General features: G+C 38.1%; 1 protein-coding gene across 1 annotated transcript in view; it reads right to left on the bottom strand.

The window, feature by feature from the left end:
• The window catches only part of LOC145500895 (nuclear pore membrane glycoprotein 210-like), a 37886-nt gene that overhangs the window by 13374 nt on the left and 6360 nt on the right, over nt 1-18152 (bottom strand). The window contains exons 12-35 of the mRNA XM_081480430.1: nt 17354-17488; nt 16780-16947; nt 16024-16179; nt 15227-15335; nt 14990-15085; nt 14450-14592; nt 13810-13921; nt 13445-13510; nt 12878-12936; nt 12435-12508; nt 11605-11713; nt 10034-10235; nt 9238-9344; nt 7654-7758; nt 7410-7508; nt 6659-6787; nt 5889-6016; nt 4956-5106; nt 4398-4460; nt 3398-3577; nt 2657-2737; nt 1600-1728; nt 582-737; nt 48-133 (exon numbers count right to left, since the gene is read on the bottom strand). Of these exons, the coding sequence (XP_081336556.1) occupies nt 48-133; nt 582-737; nt 1600-1728; nt 2657-2737; nt 3398-3577; nt 4398-4460; nt 4956-5106; nt 5889-6016; nt 6659-6787; nt 7410-7508; nt 7654-7758; nt 9238-9344; nt 10034-10235; nt 11605-11713; nt 12435-12508; nt 12878-12936; nt 13445-13510; nt 13810-13921; nt 14450-14592; nt 14990-15085; nt 15227-15335; nt 16024-16179; nt 16780-16947; nt 17354-17488 (2843 nt within the window). The remainder of the gene's footprint in view (nt 1-47; nt 134-581; nt 738-1599; nt 1729-2656; nt 2738-3397; nt 3578-4397; nt 4461-4955; nt 5107-5888; nt 6017-6658; nt 6788-7409; nt 7509-7653; nt 7759-9237; nt 9345-10033; nt 10236-11604; nt 11714-12434; nt 12509-12877; nt 12937-13444; nt 13511-13809; nt 13922-14449; nt 14593-14989; nt 15086-15226; nt 15336-16023; nt 16180-16779; nt 16948-17353; nt 17489-18152) is intronic.

The following is an 18152-nucleotide window of genomic DNA, read 5'->3' as shown; positions in this document are numbered from 1 at the left end:
CTTGACAGTGTACCATCAGAGAGAAACGTAATGAAATCTTCACATACCTGTTTGTTTTGATTTTTGTGTTCACACTGTGAGGCAGAAGGAGAAACCCACTTGCAGGGAAGATTAGCTCAAGCCTTTCATACACCTAACAGCACACAACACACAAGAACAGCATTAGATCAACACCTGTACAGATGACCTAAAGTTTGCTCTTTTTCTTTTTATGGTAACTACTCAGAACGAGGAGGCACGTCCTTTCACAATCCTTAAAATGTTGATACTAAAGATTCAGTGGAGGAGATCAGAAATCCCCAAACCTCTGAGATCTTTAATGGAGCATGAAAAAATACAGCTGTAATTTTACTGGGTCAAGGAGTGAGTGCTTTCAAATCAGGGCGCTTCAGGAGTTTTGCTTTGAAGTGAATGACCGGCTAGCCAGATGGCATGATAGGAGTACTTATCAATTTGCCACAAAATGGAGACATTTCACTTGAAACTCAAATGGAATACTATAGTAATTTTCCGGATAGATTCTCTTGTATTTTTGTTTGTTTACAGACGAGAGGGAAAGGATTATGGCTATGCATTGTTACCTCGAAAGTAACGTCATCTTGTAACAAGGCCTGCAGGTGAGCCTGTTGATACTGGTGGTCAGTTATCTCCACGCTGAGACGCACAGTAGTCTGTCCTGGATTCACACAATGTAGGTCTACACGGAAATCATTTTCACTTTCTACAGCCACTCCACTCTGCAAACATAATACAGTAATAAATTACTTATAACATGTAGGTCTACCCTGCTCAGGACTTAAAGATTAAGATGGAGTTAAAGACTTATCCCTTAAGTTAAAATTATGACGAATTAATGTGAGGGCTGGGATAATATTTCTGTTTGTTTTTTCATCTTGACTAGCTCTACTTCATATGAATCATCACGCTCTTCTTGCTCAAGGTGAAGTGAAGAGACTGCCAAAATAGTTCCAAAACTAGTTTGTCCAGGACTATAAAAATAACTGTTAACTAGATGTTCACTTTTGTTTTCAGGGAATGCGGTGATTTGACGTAAGCAGGTGTAATTCCGTTGATCCTTTTGTGTTTTCTTCTGAGAACTTAAAAATTACTTCTTGAACACTTGAGAGAAACTTAAAATCTCGCAACCTCATAATTTAAATTTTCCAAATTAAAATTTTCAATTGACCCAAAAACTATCCAAGGCGAACATCAAGTAAATTCCATCTAAAGAAGCAAGTAAAAAACTGAATGCTTACATTCATCATTGGGAAACAGGCAAGTCTACTGACTGTTTAAAAGGTTACAATGCAAGTTCTAAGCCCGTCCTCACTACGCCGGAGAAATTTGACAACGCAACAATCACCGGTCATTTGGGATTGTTGTTTGACGAAATCTCGGTCAGGGAAATCACATGGATATCGTGACACCGACGTTCCGTTTTCTAAATGTTTTCCGTTCACACTAAAACGTAAAGCCAGCGTTTTCAAATTCCTCCGGTTTGAAGAGCATTTTCGAAAAGTTCCGTTTTCGTGACGGATTCGTAGAAATAAAGCTCCGGCGTAGCGTGGACGGAGACCCAGATTAATGGTGTAAACTCACCAGAACATAAACAGACTTCACTTGACACACATCAAGATTGGTTGAACTCCAAAAGAACTTCAAACCGGGTATAGCATTGGCAAAGGTGAAAGGTGTTTCATCGTTCAAACCACTCGCATACATGCTTATCTGTTAGATTAATCAAAAAATGTACAAAAGAATTAAAATAAATATAAAAATTAAAAGCGTTTTCTGGTTTAAAATTGGTGAAAATATGAACGAAGGAATGAACTTTCGGCTACCAGATTGCATCCTCTGATGAAGACTGCCGTTAAATGTTGCAGTCTGGTAGCCGAAGGCTCATAACATTTTCGCACAATCTGAGCCATAGAGCATTGCCAAATTTTACACGTTTAACAACGGTTACTGGTTCATTGATTCTTAAAATTAAAGTAAGTGACACCTAAACATGAAAACTCTTATTTAATGCAAATGAACAGGTGTTCAAAGGACTGCATGGTTAAAAACGAAAATATGTTGGACCATCCTAATTTAACCTTACCGTTCTCAATGTTGCAAACGTTTTTGAAAGATAAGCCATGAAATATCGCATAAGTGACTTGATTTGCTACATGTACTCTATCGATAATAACGCCCATGTAATTGACAGGGGAATTTTCGCGTGAGGAAAATTTTGGAATCTTGGCATACAACTATCACTATTGAATCGGACAGTAACTCAAAAACATCACCTAGACAATATTCTATTCTTTTATGAACCCCATATTAGCATTTTATTTCCTCGCAAGCATCTTTGTGTTCTTATTGTAATTTTTCTTTCTACTTCACACTTTTTACCGCATACATTTCAACGATCACGCTTTTTATTCACTATTTGTCACAGATTGCAGACTAGCAATCGAAAGCTCATAATTTTAAACTATTTTAACCAGAGAACGTTTTGTTTTTAATTCTTATGTTTGATTTTTAACTTCTACTCCTAACCTTATTACAAATGTGTTAGTTTATCATGTTTGGTTGGACTGATAATTACCACCATAAAATCTAAAGGCAAAAGCCAGTGATAACAAAACACTGGTGTACAGTTCATTTGTACCTTTGTCCCAGTGACCAGATTAGTAGAGGCAACATTGATTTTGATCCCTCTGAGCTGCACAACACGTATAATGATGACGTCCTATGTACAACAGTCATAAAAGCAAAATGTGAACACAAAAACAAAGCAGACGGAAATACAAAATTATCACAGTCAAAACGCAAGCTAACAGTTGACTCGCCTCACCAGAGGACGTAATGACAAAACGTCACTACAGTTAGCCTAAATAACGTTCCGGTCCGGTTAGCCACAATAACGCTCCGGTTAGACATGATGTCACTGAGCTTGGCGATTTGCTCTCAATAATTGTATGGGTCAACCATATTCCACATTGCTAGGTGCCATTTCGTCATTCCGCCATTTTCTGTTTTAAACACGCCCCTCAACGGACAATAACCTGTGGCGCGGTCCTCGCTACAGACGCTACTTTAAAATGTCTGTGAATGAAACAACCTTAGTTTTTGTATTGTTTGACTTCACACTTAAATGAAATCTGGATCCTGTTTGTTACCTCAATCAAACTATACAAAGCAGCATAATTCTGCACCCTAATGATCTACAGAAAACCCTTAGTCAAATTACTTTGAATAGCTTTTAAAAAAACAACTTTCACTTACTTCACCACTGTTTTGCCACTCCAAGAATGCAGAAATAAAATCAGAAATTTGGTGTTACAAACAATTTAGCCACCGAACCTTCTTTTTATTATAAGCATAAAACTTCAAAGATGAGCGGGGTTACCTTGGAATGCAGTACGGTCTGTCCCTTAACTGGATCAGACGCCTGTACTAGTCCAGTGAGGTTGGTTGTGCCGAGCTGCTGTGCCTCAACCAGTCCTACATTACTGACAGTGGCTACTGTATGGTTGGCGATATTGAAGATTGTTGCTGCCTGGGGGCTGGGCCCACCTGTACTTCGAACCTGCAAACAAATAGCAATTCATTTTAACTATTTCTGTGAGGTAGTCGATGCCAGATACTACATCAGCGTCTGTGTTTAATTCCAGTTTCTGTTACTGTAGCATGAAGCAGCTTGGAGTATAGCTACCCGCCCCCCTCCCTCTGGATGACATACTAGTCCATAGCAGGGTTACCCCCCTCCCCTCCACCTGCAACAGCCGTAGGTCAGGTTCCCCCAAAAATTCTCTGGCAGCCACAAATTTACACTCCTGGTTAGGTAAGAATTGACAGCAATCATTGTCAAAGTGAAGTATCTGGCCTGTCTAGACTGTCTAACAGGCTCTAGTGTTTGGGTTTCATACTCAAGCCCTGCTATATGACCGCCTGCTTGCAGTGTATGAGGCGTCTCGCCGAAGAACCCAACAAAATAGACCGATTCGGCTAACGTGTTTACATCCGTGTTGCCACCCAGTTCAAGTCATGTGATGATTCATTTGGGAGGTTACAATTGTTGTTTGTAGTGATACTCCCATGAAATCAGTTGCGTGTAACAAATTGCACAATTGTAACCTCCCAAATAAATAAACACGTGGTTTAAATTGGGTGGCAATGCGGATGGAAATACGTTAGCTCAAACTGCTTATGACCTCGGCCAGGGCTGGGACTCAAATCTCTTAATCTGGAGTCAAATACACTGACAATAGACCTTGTTAGCGTTGTAGGTTGTTGTCCCAATTTTGACCATGTGAAGTCGATCCTTCAGAGTTTGTTCATACTGTAACTTGCTATAAGAAGTTTTTAGATACAAGGTCATACAAACAAAATATGATAGAATATTATACCTGAAATGAGGCTCCTCGAATGAGCACAACCACTCTTGGATCTAGCCGCAAAGGTGCAAAAACCTACCGCAGAAAAAGAAATTATCACAAATTACTGCCAGTTAGGTAAAAACGTGCATGGAACTCCTTTTTTTTCAAAAGAGCAATTGTTTATCACTGTCCAAGACTTGGGTGCAAATTCACACACAGTATTAGCAAACTTTGAGGAAATATTTGGAAAACTAATACTTGTGCAGGCAGTGTGGTGAAGTGGTTTTGGGTACCGGACGTGAAATCTGAAAACTGAGGAGTTCATGTCCCGTTCTGACCACTAGCCAGTGTTGTTGTTGGTAGTCCCGAGTTCAATTTCTTGGCCACGCTTGTACATGTATACAGCCAACAGGCCTGCTTCTTTCCACTCAAGAATTTTAACCACATAATGTTCATTTAGATTATTCAGATCATCTCCCAGGTAGGTTTCATAGAGAATCTAAGCAACACCAGGTACTACGGCTTAACCAATGAATGGAAATCCTTCAGTGGGTGGTTGTCCTGTGGCTTGAAAATCTGATGACGTACCTGGATGTCCTTAGGTTCACTTGTGGCACGCCCTTTTTCGTTGATTGATGCTGTAAATGTGAGGCTCGCTGTGCCAAGAGACAGGCCCTTGACATTAAAGAAGGCTGTGTCCTGGTTGACCTTAATCAGGTCTTCAATTTCAATGTTTGGTCTAAAAGAGAACACAAGTATAGCATCAGGTTGGTTTTTGCATGATAACAATAATATTATCATTTTATTATTATTATGAAACACTCTTGTTTTACTGATAAGAAAAACATCATGCCCATGGTTGTTCAAAGAATATGTTGTACACTCTAGTAATTAATTGAACTTGTAAGATAACAAGTGTAGCCCATTAAAACTGATTGTTTGGCCTTCTAAATTTTGTCAACAATGGTTAGTTTTGATCCCTCTACAGATAGTCTAATAAAGTCTGTCTGTGAGAAGTTGTTTCAAACATCTCTTAAGAGTTTTTCCTAGATGTAACTTGGTTCTTTCCATTACAGTTGAACGGCACACCAAGTCAGTGAAAAGACGAACTTCAAAAATTAAGGTACTGTCTGTGACAAAAGTGGGAGGGTGCAGTGGCCTCATGGTTAGCACGCTCATTTCTGGATTGAGCGGTCTGGGTTTGAGCCCTGACCGAGGACATTGTTTTGTGTTCTTGACCAGGACACTTCACTCACAGTGCCTCTCTCCACCCAGGTGTATAAATGGGTACTGGCAAATTTAATGCTGGGGGTAACCCTGCAATGGACTAGCATCGCAAGTAGAAATATTCCTAGTTGCTTCATGCTACAGAAACCGGGATAAGCTCCAGCTCAATGGGCCACTTGGCTCTTATGCAGACATATAACGGTGGCACAAGCCTATTAAGGGCTATTCAAAGATTGATCAACATCTAATAATTTCTCCTTAAAATACAATCACATCACCCAAAACAGGAAATACCTGATGTTTAAAATGTCAGGAGTAAAGTGCGGTGTTAATTTGAGGAGTTTGAGGCTTTTAAATAGCAGTGGTGAGCCAAACATATCCGAAAGCTGTAGTCGTAGAGTCTCTGATGAGAATATCTCAATCTGATGAATAAAAAAAAAAACAACAAAAGAACATGGTTCATTGCAGACAATGATTCTTTGACATGTCTATTGATTCTTTGCTTAGTTCTGAGTGGAGCTCGTTGACCATGATTTGACATGCAAGCCCTTATATTTTGCAGTTTACTAATCTTCAAATGGAAGATGAATGGATATTAGACATTATTTTATGACTGAGAACATTGCGACTGGCGGATAGCAGGCCAATTTGTCGGTAATTTTTAATTTGGCAGTCCAAATTAACTTGGGCACGTTCATCATTTTCTCAGTCATATAATAAAAGAGTAATCGTATGGCAAACAGTCATGTGTGGATACAACTTCACTTGCCCAGTACCTCCCCCCACCCCACCTATATGTATAATGTCAAACACAAGTACCTGCAATTTCTCCTTAGTTTCAATGGTGTATTGGGACGGGAAAGGGAAGGAGCAACAAATTTTCAAAAGGAAAAAAGTGGTGGTTTTTCAAACTTCACTTGTAAAACACGGATAATTTGTTGCATTACTATTGTCTGTCATTGTAAATACATATCCATGTACATGTATGGTGATGAGCAGCTGAGTCCTAGCCCTCCACAGTAAACCATTCTCTTTTACTCTCTACATCTTCACATGTCACATACCTTGTTGACGACATCAACATGCACTCCATAGATATCGGACACTTGTGCATTTACCACAGCTGGGCCTGTAGAGTCCAGGCAAACATCGTGCACTGTTACAGTGAATAACCCTTCAGACCTTGGAACGACCTTGACAGAAATGGATACATGTAGTTTAATGGTAAAAGATTATTAAAGTTGGGTTCCTAAATAAGAAATAAGAGGGAGGTTGGAGTAAATTTGAGTGGGGGTATGGGAGGCGCAGTGGCCTCATGGTTAGTGCGCTCAACTCTGGTTTGAGCGGTCCGGGTTTGAGCCCAGACAGAGTTGTTGTGTTCTTGGGCAAGACACTTTACTCTCACAGTGCCTCTCTCCACCCAGGAGTATAAATTGGTATCGGCAAATTTAATGCTGGGGTAAACCTGTGATGGACTAGCATCCCATCTAGGGATTAGTAGAATAGAGAGTTGAGTAGGGTAGAAATACTCCTACTGTTATAAACTGCTTGATGCTATGGAAAACCCCAGATAAGCACCGGCCTGATTGGCCACTTGGCTCATATGCAGACTTAACTCATAAGGGGGGTTGAGGAAGGGGCAGGGAAGGATACAGAGAAAAGTATCGAGAAATACAAGAAGATACATGGTGAACTACTGTATGAGTGAAATAGCTTGTTGAGGATTACATGGTGATCTGCTAGTGAAATAGCTGGTTGAGGATTACATGGTGAACTGCTAGTGAAATAGCTGGTTGAGGATGTCTGCATACTCACCACTAAGTCAGTCTTTCCTTGGTAACTGACTTCTGCAATGGCATCACTGCTTCCCTTGACAGCAAAATGACCTGAACCTCCGTCAATGTGGAAAACAACCTGCAACAAAAATGAAAAAGAGAATTACATACATGTATATATTCAAGAATTCTAAATAATAGGTGAAAAGTAAGGCTAACTGAAGTTTTGTACAGTGTAGCTGCTAAAATGCAAGAATCAGTTCATGATGTCATAAATCATCTACCTGGTTATCAGGGTGATTCAGTATTGAGGCCTCTGGTGGAATAAGTTTTCTCTCAGGCACTAACAGCAACTTCAGATGTCCATGGAGATTGAACTTTCTGGGTTCCTTATAAAGAATTATGATGCAAATTGATAATCAATATTAAAATTTGGTTAGCTGGCAAAGATTTCTCTTGGCAATAAGCTTCAGAAAATTTAACTTTATCTTTTAAACTTTTCCAGATCTGGAAACCAAAATTTACAGAACTTCACAACCTTTAAGAATTGTAGTAACATACTATGTCTAAGGTGGGGATACATGCAGCCTCCTACACAGACAAGAGCCTTGAAGAATGTTTGTGAGGAAGGCTAGGGTACACATCACCTTTAGAGTCAAGTGAAAAGTGTTTGTCATTCAATGGTATCATAATTATATCACATTTAAGTCACCAACACCAGTTCTTTTCCGAACTACCCTCACTTACACCCGCCTTTCACTGTTAGGTTCATAGGGGACATCTTTCCAAATGCCATCTCTTGACATGCTATGTAACATGGCCTATTTTAAACAAAAATGTAAGCACAACAGACTTCTTTACGGTGAAACTTGAATTTTAGAGGTGAAAGATGGATTTACTTTACATCAAACCAAGATTAGCAGTAGCAAGAAGTCATTCAATGAGAGATAAATAGGCTGCTTCGGATGTTTACATCTTGCGCACATTAAAAGCAGTAGTGGGACAATTCTACCAGAGGTTGCTATTGAGAACGGATCAACTACATTCAAATTGTTTGAATTATCCGGTAAACTGGGAAACTTGCAAAGTCCACATTCTTCTTCAGCAATTTGAGGTCATTAATTATCATTTATTTGTCATTTCCTTCACTAATTGCAGTTAAACAGCCTGTTCAGCTGTTTACATAGCATGTCGAAAGACGGCATGTCGAAAGATGGCAAGTCAAAAGATGTCGCCTATGCACTGGACAAACTATTTTCCCAGACTCTCCACAAACCCTGTGAGAATGACAATGTTAAATTATAGTGGAAACCCACCTTACAACACCTTGTTAATGGGGTCACCTTGTTATAAATAATTATGGCCACTGTTTTTGTTTTTTTTTGCCTAGCAAAATACCCCTGCACTTTCTTGTAAGAAAAGCCATTAATGCGGCCACACTGTTAAACTTAATACGGCCAACAGCCACATTCTAAAATCCCAACCTGTATAATCCTTTATTAATTTATCCTATTAATAAAGACACTCAGACCAGTTATGGTCATCTTTCCATGGTTAATATTGTATGCACTGATAGAAGGTTCTTTTTTTAATTATATCTGCATTCCAGATGCTCATTAAGAACAGTTGTTTAGAAGGCAGGCCCAAGTGGAGTTGTGATATTTGTCAAGATGCCACTTAAATATAATTATTTGACATAAAAAGGCCACCCCGTTAATACCACCAAATTTTCATGGCCTATTAGAGACCCTATTAACAGGGTTCAACTGTAGTCAAGTTACAGCTAGCTGTACATGTACATCAGATTGCAACAATGAATGCAATGTAAGAATCCGATCCTCTTATAAAAAATAACAACATAGTCAAACCTCCAATTCCAGCCCACACCATCTGAAAATGTCACACTGGTATTGCTCAATTGATGCTTGGATGATCACACCACCCATCCTGTCACTCAGGCTCACAGTCTGATAAGCTGTCCAAACAAAGACCAAAAGAAAAGAAAAAGGTAAAAAAAAACTTATAGCAAATGTAAGCAACCATAATTTACTAATTCTGACAAAAATGTATACCTACAAAATTAACCGGTAACTAAAATCCTTAGAACAGTTTACTCCACTCTGAAGAATATACAGGCTGTAGGCCCAAAAAGGAAAACAATAAGGCTGCCGATACTACTGATAAACTGTGTGAGAGAGATTCACCTCATTCAAATGTTTTTCAGTCTTGCAGTTGTTAATGCTGTTTAGAGCTACAATGAGCAACAAGTGTTGAGACCCTTTGAAATAACATTTGATTTTTGAGCATCTTGGAATCACTTCCCCCTATCCCCAACAATGTTGATTTTTCATTTCTAAGACTGCACAGACCACAGCACCTACACAACATTGACTTGGCGACCAGGAGTATCAGAGAACTAATGCTAGGTGCAAATAAAATAGAATAAGACATTCAATATCCCAAAGCATCAAAGCATCTAAAAGTGTCACAACTACTTTTGTCACTTATTGTAGCTTACTATTTAGATGTATTTTGTCTGACAAGTTAATGAGGACAGAAAATAACTTAGAACAGATGGACACAGGGATTGCATATTGTAAGTAGTATAGTTTGAATCCTTAGTATTACAAGATAAAGACAGTTGAAAGGAAGCAAAATACATACATAATGCTCGTCTAAGGTTATCATCTTCCTTGTATTTAACAAACATCATCTTCACAGAGCTTGTCATATCAACAAATTCTGCCAGCTCACGATCACTGGTTGACCACATAACAGTCAGTGATGTAAAGTTATCAAATAATCGTCCAAGAGAATCACGCAGGTGAAGCACAAGGTTCAACTGCTGATTATTTCGAACATGGATCTAAACCCAACAACAAATCAATGAAAAAAAAACAGATTTAAGCTCTGGAATGGTTTAAAGAAGGTCACTCCAAAAAAACGTATTTCTTTATAAACAATAACTAAAACCTTGCACTAAGCTTAGCCTCTCATTGAAGTTTCAGCCTCTAAAGTGCAGGTTTTCCTTATGAAATTCGTCTCCAAAGCAGCCCAAAATTTAACATCATTGCCGCCATTTTGAACGATACTCATCAGCCAGGCTGCATTTTTGTGACATCATTATGTCCAAGTGATTTTGTCCGTGGTTTTTGAAAACCCTTAACTGCCACTCTAGGTTATGTCTGCTCTTGAGCCTTATTATTTTGAGCCAAAGGTGCTCCAAACCCCAAAAATGATGTCAGTGAAGACAGTGAAGAGAGTGAAGTAGATAATCGCTTGGAGAAAATACATTTTGCTGACCTTGTGAAGGATGCCAAGTCAGTTGCAGGTTTTCCGCTTCTCGCCACAATTCAAGTTGGACAGAATGACACCACATAAACAAAGCCTTGCTGCCAAGTGCAGTTTCAAAATGGTGGCCAACAAAGTTGAATTTTAGGCTTCTTTTGAGACTAATTTTTACAGGATAGCAGGCACTTTAGAGGCTGAAACTTTGATGAGTGGGAAACCCAGTGTTTACTTGCTATAGGTGGAGAGACAAAATAGTAAGCTCTTTTGGAGTGACCTTCTCCTTTAAGCAAAGTCTGTGTGAGCCCAGTAACAGGCATAAGGTCAGTGATTGTACCCTAACATGGTATTGAGTACATGTATTTGAACATCAGGCCACTACACCAAGAAACCCATTAACAACACTCACTTTCACTCACACATGGCTTTTTCGCTGTTTACAAATTTCCACCATCTTAAAAAATGCACCCATCACTTTAATTCTAGTCAATGCTACTTGACCATAGGTATAGACATGCAAAGAAGTTTGTGTCTAATAGCCTGGCACTACATGTACAGTGTAGTGGATTTTGCTGTCCTGCTAGTTGATTCTGCCCTTTGCTTGTCTGATTTATTAATTAGCATTTAGCATGGACTGTTTATTAGTAGTTTATTATTACCTGATGATTTTTAACCGCGTATAAAGAAATGTTAAATAAATAAATAAATAAATAAATAAATAAATAAATAAACAGGCAAGTGTAGTTTATTGGGAAAAATCTTGTGAGGAAAGTCAAATCATAGAAGGACTGTAAGTGATCTAACTATTTTATTAGTTTCATTTTAACTTAGTTAATTCACTAAAGTAAGAAGGGCTAACCTTTTGTGAACAAATTTCCACTTCTACATTATTTTCACACCTTGCCTGAAGGGCAAACTCAAATATTGGTTTTATTGTATATATTTACTTCTTTGTTTGAGCTGACACAATTTTCAGGTGACAGTTGACGTCCATCCACTGTTGGAAGCTTAATATCAGGAACAATAGTCAATGATGCAGGATCCATGCATGCAAATCTAAAAAAAAAACAACAAGGATTGGAAGCTACCTTTCACAATCAATTTATTACAAGAGCGACAAAGTGAAACTAACAGAGAGAGATCATTAACCCATTGACACCTATGGATTTTTGACAAAAATGCATTTTTTTGGACATTTTGGACATTTTTGGCATGGACATCAACTAAATGAGCTCCAATCTAGCCAAAAAGGCATTTGCAAGGTGACAACATGCCTTTCTTTCTACTAGCATCAAGTTTTATGACCTTTTTGCTTGGGTATGCATAGAAATGATGACCACAATCTATGCCACTGTCATAAAGCACTGTTGGCTTATTCAGAGTGTATAAATTATGTGTATTTATATTGTAGGTATATAATATGTTGAATTATTCTCACATTGTGATTTGTTCTCATTATTTTATGACCTATTGGAGCACAGAGGCACATGTATGGATGATGTCTGTGACAATTTTTGTTTCTATATAATTATAATTTAAGAAGATTCCATGTTGCTATGCACAATCTATTCAGTAATACAATGAAGATCACAGATGGAATCAGAATTAATTTTAATAAGAACAAAAACGTAGCAAACGAGCCATTAGGTGAATGTGTCACTGATGTTCTTGCACATTTTGATGCCATCTGTGATCTAAAGTACAGTGTGTATGACAACATGGAATCTATTCATTAAGTAGTGTGCGGAGAGGCTGCACATTGATTATTTTAGCTCACCTGATTGATACAGAGGAACTTGCAGGGTATGGATTCTTTTGTGATGGTTTGTTTCCAACCTTGACATTCAGGACCTTAACAAAAAAAAGTTAATGAAATGTAAAACACAAGTTTATTCATTTTTGCTCTTCGAACATAAATCCCTCACCAAATAACAATTAAATAATCTATTAACAGGGCTTGGCTAAATCTTTGCACATCTGTCCATGAACCATAATTTAAACAATCTATGGTTTAAAGCTTCAGAAAATTGATATCAATCAAGAATCACAAAAGAATATTTTTTGCATGCTCAAAAAACTGCGATGGCCAGATGTCTTGATTCTTGGCGGGAAAAATGAGGATGATGGGCTCAGGCAAAAAGAACATTCCTTGTTGTGAAGCCACTGTATGTTGTCATTAAATCCATGCAGGTCTTTTTGGCATAAGGTTAATCTTCTCACCTGTTCACCATGTTTTCGACAAATGACACTGAAATAGTGAAAAGACCCACTGTGGTCCACTGCAAGAAAACAGGCGGTACTCTTAGCACAAGCAGTTTTCATATGGCAAAATAATTCACTTAACAATTGCTTACTGTACTGTACAATATTACTTACTACCTACATGTAACTGAACACAAAATATATATTACTCCAACTTGTCAAACCTGAATACTGGTAAAGGAAAAATTACAGAATGTAATGTTACAACTTACATGATTGTAAATCCCAGCAATTTGGCCAGAAGATCACACAAGACGAGACTTTCGTTTATTATAAAATTATAATTATCAAAAATGTCCGAGGTTATTTTTATCAAGGATGTTCCTTATAAGTACTGGCCACAAAAAAGTATACTATGTAAAGCATTACTGGTTAACCATTATATAACAGTAAGAATTCTTAAGAGGCACTCTGTGCCACGTATGGACAGCATAGCTTCAAAGACAACACTCAAATTGCGGTACATACTATAGGAAAAGAAATCAATGTGTACATTTTTTTTTGAATTCATAATATTTCACTTACCAGGGTAATCTGCAGTATGATGATAATCAATGGAAACATCATCAGCTCTCAATGGATCTGGAATTACTGTCAAACAATGGACAAATTGAAGGTTAGTTTAAAAGGAAAATAGACAAACAGACAGATTTGAGACATTGGAGAAGATACAGTCATGTAGCTTCATGTGCTCTAATAGTTTTTGTCAGTGGTCATTGCAGTGGTTCTACTTCCTGTGCTTTGGACTATTTTTGGTAAAAAATTACATTAGCTGCACAGTATTTCTGGGTTCAGTTTTAGAGTAACAAGACACTAAACTATATCTAGCACTCAATTGTCAAAGGAGTATATTTTATTTCATAATTTAAAACAGAGACCATCTCTCTCACCTTCTTCATAGTATCCTGAAGTGTCAACAATCCAAGGCAGAGGTCCACCTTCTAGCATGAGATTTTTTGTAGAGCACAAGGAAACTATGGCAATGTCCACAGGATCAAGAACCTGAAATTACAGAGACAGGCACTCTTTTAAATCTTACTAATGCTGACAATTTTTGAGCTTGGCTCAAAGCCTTACAGTTGGTTTTGTACACGTTTTGGACCAATTCACTTCAGGACTTTTCAAGGACTTTTCAGGGACTCTCAAGGGCAAAAATCCAACTTTTCAAGAACAGATCACTAGAAAGGTTTGGGCTCTTACACAACATAACAGTCATTACGATATCATACTGGACTACATGTACCAGAGACTGTATGTACATGTAGAATTAGGAATTGATGGAAACAAAAAGGCCTTTCAAAGAACTTTTAAAGACCCTCAAGGTGCATGTGAAATATAAACAAAATTACACTGTCTTTGCCTGTATTTGTGTAGTTCTCTCAGTGACAATTGTATCCCAAGTTGCCCTGTTTATGGTTTCTGAGTAAGTGCAGGGGAAGGGGATGAATCTTGATTATGAGCAGCATCAAATCTATGTCTCCTATGAACCAGCTTGTTAAGTCTTTGGACAGACACAGAGTTATAACTGACCTTAAGAGGATGGTAAGCACCGACAGTCACAGAAGCTTTGAGAATGATCTCCTTGTATTGATAGGTGACAGTCAGAGTAGAGAAGCCAGAACGGAGGGCAAGAAGCTTCACTGACATGCAACTGCCAGCTTGTATCTCATAATCTGAAATAAATACATGTAGGAATAAAACAGTGCATAAAGGCTGTTGCTGCCTGCTGATAATGAGTGCTGCATGGCTCAGCAATGAAATATCCACTCCAGCCTTGCCATTAATTACTGCCATAATAAAACAGTGCTTGCTGCCACGAGGGTCCATTAGTCACTCAGTAGAGCAACTGTTATTTAATCTTGTAGTTGTGGGTTTCAATCCCACCAAAGTAAATTATTTTACTTGTCTTGTGCGGTACTCCATTTCCTTACTAGTGCTTAGACACAGGAGTACTCGGAATTCATGGGCTTAATTTCAGCACTTAAGATTACCAGAGAAATAAATTCTGCGATTTCCAACCATGCTAAGAGTCAGATTCAACACATAATGCAATCTCTTCTTTAGACTTACTGTGGTCTTCTTCAAGTTTGAAGATTGACGGGTCTGAAAATGTGTACGTCACAGGAAGAGTTCGGCAGTCAGTAAACACATGCAACTCTTGGCACTCTGAGGAAAAAGGACATTAAAAACATCACTGTAGTTTCTGCATCTAAAGCAAGCAACATCTTGCTTTTAGTTTAACATTAATTAGTTTAATCAGCTGCTAAAGATAAAGCTTCTGATTTTCAAACTTGAATTTAACAGTACCTTTATAAATACAACAAGCCACTGCAAGTGGGAGTGAGATTGAAGTGCCAACTTGAGCTTCAACTACCGAGGGAATGAACTCCATCTTTTTTGGCTGAAGAACATACACCTGACAAAGAAATAATGAATAGTGACAAAAAAGGGAAAATATCAGCAAACATTCTTGGCAACACTATCAAACTAAAACTGCAGACTGGTTGGCAAAAGGTGTACACTTCTATACTGATTATCTTCAACCACAACACATTTTTGGTTATTCATAGTTTTAAATTAACACACAATGCATTGGACATTTTTCTTACAACTACAGTTTATAACCACACAATCAAGCCAGAAAAACAACCCAACAATAATAACATACTACAATTTACAGATACATGTATACGTTTGGATAGCCCTGCCAATATATTATGTACACTGTATTACTATAACAGATTTGTTTTGTCTTTCATAGTGTCTTGTAAATTAATAATTATATTTATGTGAGGTGACAAGTTAGATAAGACTTGTTTTAGCAGCACTACCTAACCATGCTTCCAGAATATTGTACCAAAATCTTGGATGATTCCACAGTTGTTGGAAAATTGCAAGCATACAATGTTCGTGATATTTTTGCAATGTGCTGATACATAAAATCTCTTTTTTTTTAAATCTGTAGTTTCCCGGTAATTTGTTTAGATCTCCAACAAAATAAACTATTTTCCAAAAACACTATCAGAGTTGTCACAGTTGCTATATTTACTAACATGCACATGCGCTTACTGTAAATGTAGGCAAGTATTGTAGGTAAGACCTACCTCTGCTGTTCCGAAGTTAGCTAGATTCCTCATGTCTGCTGCACGAACCTGGGTGTGTCCCACTAAACTGGCTGTCACAACGATGCCTTTGGTACTTACTGTGGCTATGGAGGTGTTAGAAGATGTCCAAACATACATGCCGCTCCCACCCGATACCTGCAGAGAACAGCAAAACAGAGAAAGTGCACACAAGTGTAAGAGTGTGGCAGTGAGAGTAAAGTGTCTTGCCCAAGAACACAACACAATGATCTCAGCCAGGACCTAAACCTGGAATGGCTTGATTAGGAGTCACACACACTAACCATATAATTTATAACAACTTTATTTGCATCAAAAATATACGAATATCTACATGCAAATAGGGTGCCAGCAGGGAAGAACTTAATCCTAATATAAGGCCAACGCATGTCCCACTGAACACTGACAGCCAAACCAGAAATCTAGGCTTGCTCCACATTTCTCGACAGGCAAAGTCCAGTATTTTTGACAAACAGTTTCACTTTACAACAGCAATGAAAACTAAGACACTTATTTTGTGTCGTGTGTCACTGACTAACAGGGAGGACTCATGACTTGTTTCTTTCCAAGAGAAAATGTAAGCCTTACTGTACATGTACATATATATATTAAGTTTGAGAGAGGACACAAACCAAAAGGTCATCCTTGCTAAATATGACTGAAGTCCACCTAGATTATTGTTCCAATTTATTTCGTAGTATGTATATAAGAAGCAGCAGCACCTAGCAATTCAGTTACCTCCAGTAAATATTGAAACTGATTTTGGGCTGCCGTATTCTGTGGTGCCGGTGGATACCACGGGAAAAGGACTATTTCAGGGTTCACTACCACTGGGTCAAAAATTTCTGCTTCTTGCTGCCCTGAGATGGGATGCTCAAATGTGTAAACAACATCTGTACCAAGAATCTGCAATTTGAAAATGAGTTGTTGATTTAAACCAGAAATTAAAACACATTGCAACCACCAGACAACAATGCACTAATTATATGCATGTTTCTCTTCTATAATAACATTTTACGATAATGACTACCTTTGTATTTGCAATGTGGATGTGTAGAGGACAGTTTACCTGTTTACCTTTGCGACTTCTCGACAGTGCCAATAAAACAGAGCATAAACTGTTGCTTCTGCTTCATTGCGGGAAATGTGAATGTGCCGGCAAATCTGATACGTGTATGTAATGCCTGCCAAAAATTACCTCTAGTATGAAGTTTGAAAGGTACATATAATAACAGCACCATTTACTTTTTCACCTGTTCATTTATTTCCTTGGATAGATCAGATCATGATTACGTTGGTGGAAGTACACTACCTTGACACTTGTATACACTGCAGTTATTGTGGTCGTCCCCTTTTGTAGAGTTCTGACATGATGGAATGAACCATTCTTTGATGAAGACAAAACTTCAAAGTAGAACGGATCAAAGGAAGTTGAAATTTCCATATTCTATTGAAAATAGACAAAATAACAATATCACACTTGAGAGTCACCTTTTAAAGTTCCTACACACATCAGTCACATTTTTTCCAAGGACTTTTCCTGGACCTTTCAAGAACATTTCAGCAATATTCAAGGAATTTTTTCCCTCAGAATCAAACAAAAATGTTTCGGTGACGGGAGGGGGGGGGGGGGGGGGGGGGACACAAAATACAGAATTCTCAAGCCCAAATTGAACCTTGGCATGATTCCTTATACTTCACATATAGTAAATTCAATATTCCTTTTTTTTTTTCCTAGATAGTGTCAAACATTCAAGGACTTGTAACCCAACGACAACAACGTCAACACCACCTAAAGTCAAGTATTGATGGTAAAAATTTAAGAATTTCTCATCAGTTCTTTTCTTTACTGAGAGCTTTTCAAGGCCTGTGTGGACAATGCCTTACATGAACAAAAGACATTTTATCCATGCACTGCCAGTATAACAACTGGTTATTACATGCACATGTGCTACTTGATGACTCTTTCTGGGTAGGGCTGTCATTAAGTTTTGAGTCAACTGCAGCCTTGATCTTCACACCCATAACAAACTTGTTAGCTCTTAGGTGAATTGTATCAACTATAGTCCAGTGCACCTGTTACACTTGCACTCAAAAAGCTTCTTGGACAT

The sequence above is a fragment of the Orbicella franksi genome, chromosome 10 (assembly GCF_964199315.1).
Source record: "Orbicella franksi chromosome 10, jaOrbFran1.1, whole genome shotgun sequence".
Lineage (NCBI taxonomy): Eukaryota > Metazoa > Cnidaria > Anthozoa > Scleractinia > Merulinidae > Orbicella > Orbicella franksi.
Note: the sequence above shows the minus strand (reverse complement) of the source record. Positions and strands in the feature narration are given on the sequence as shown.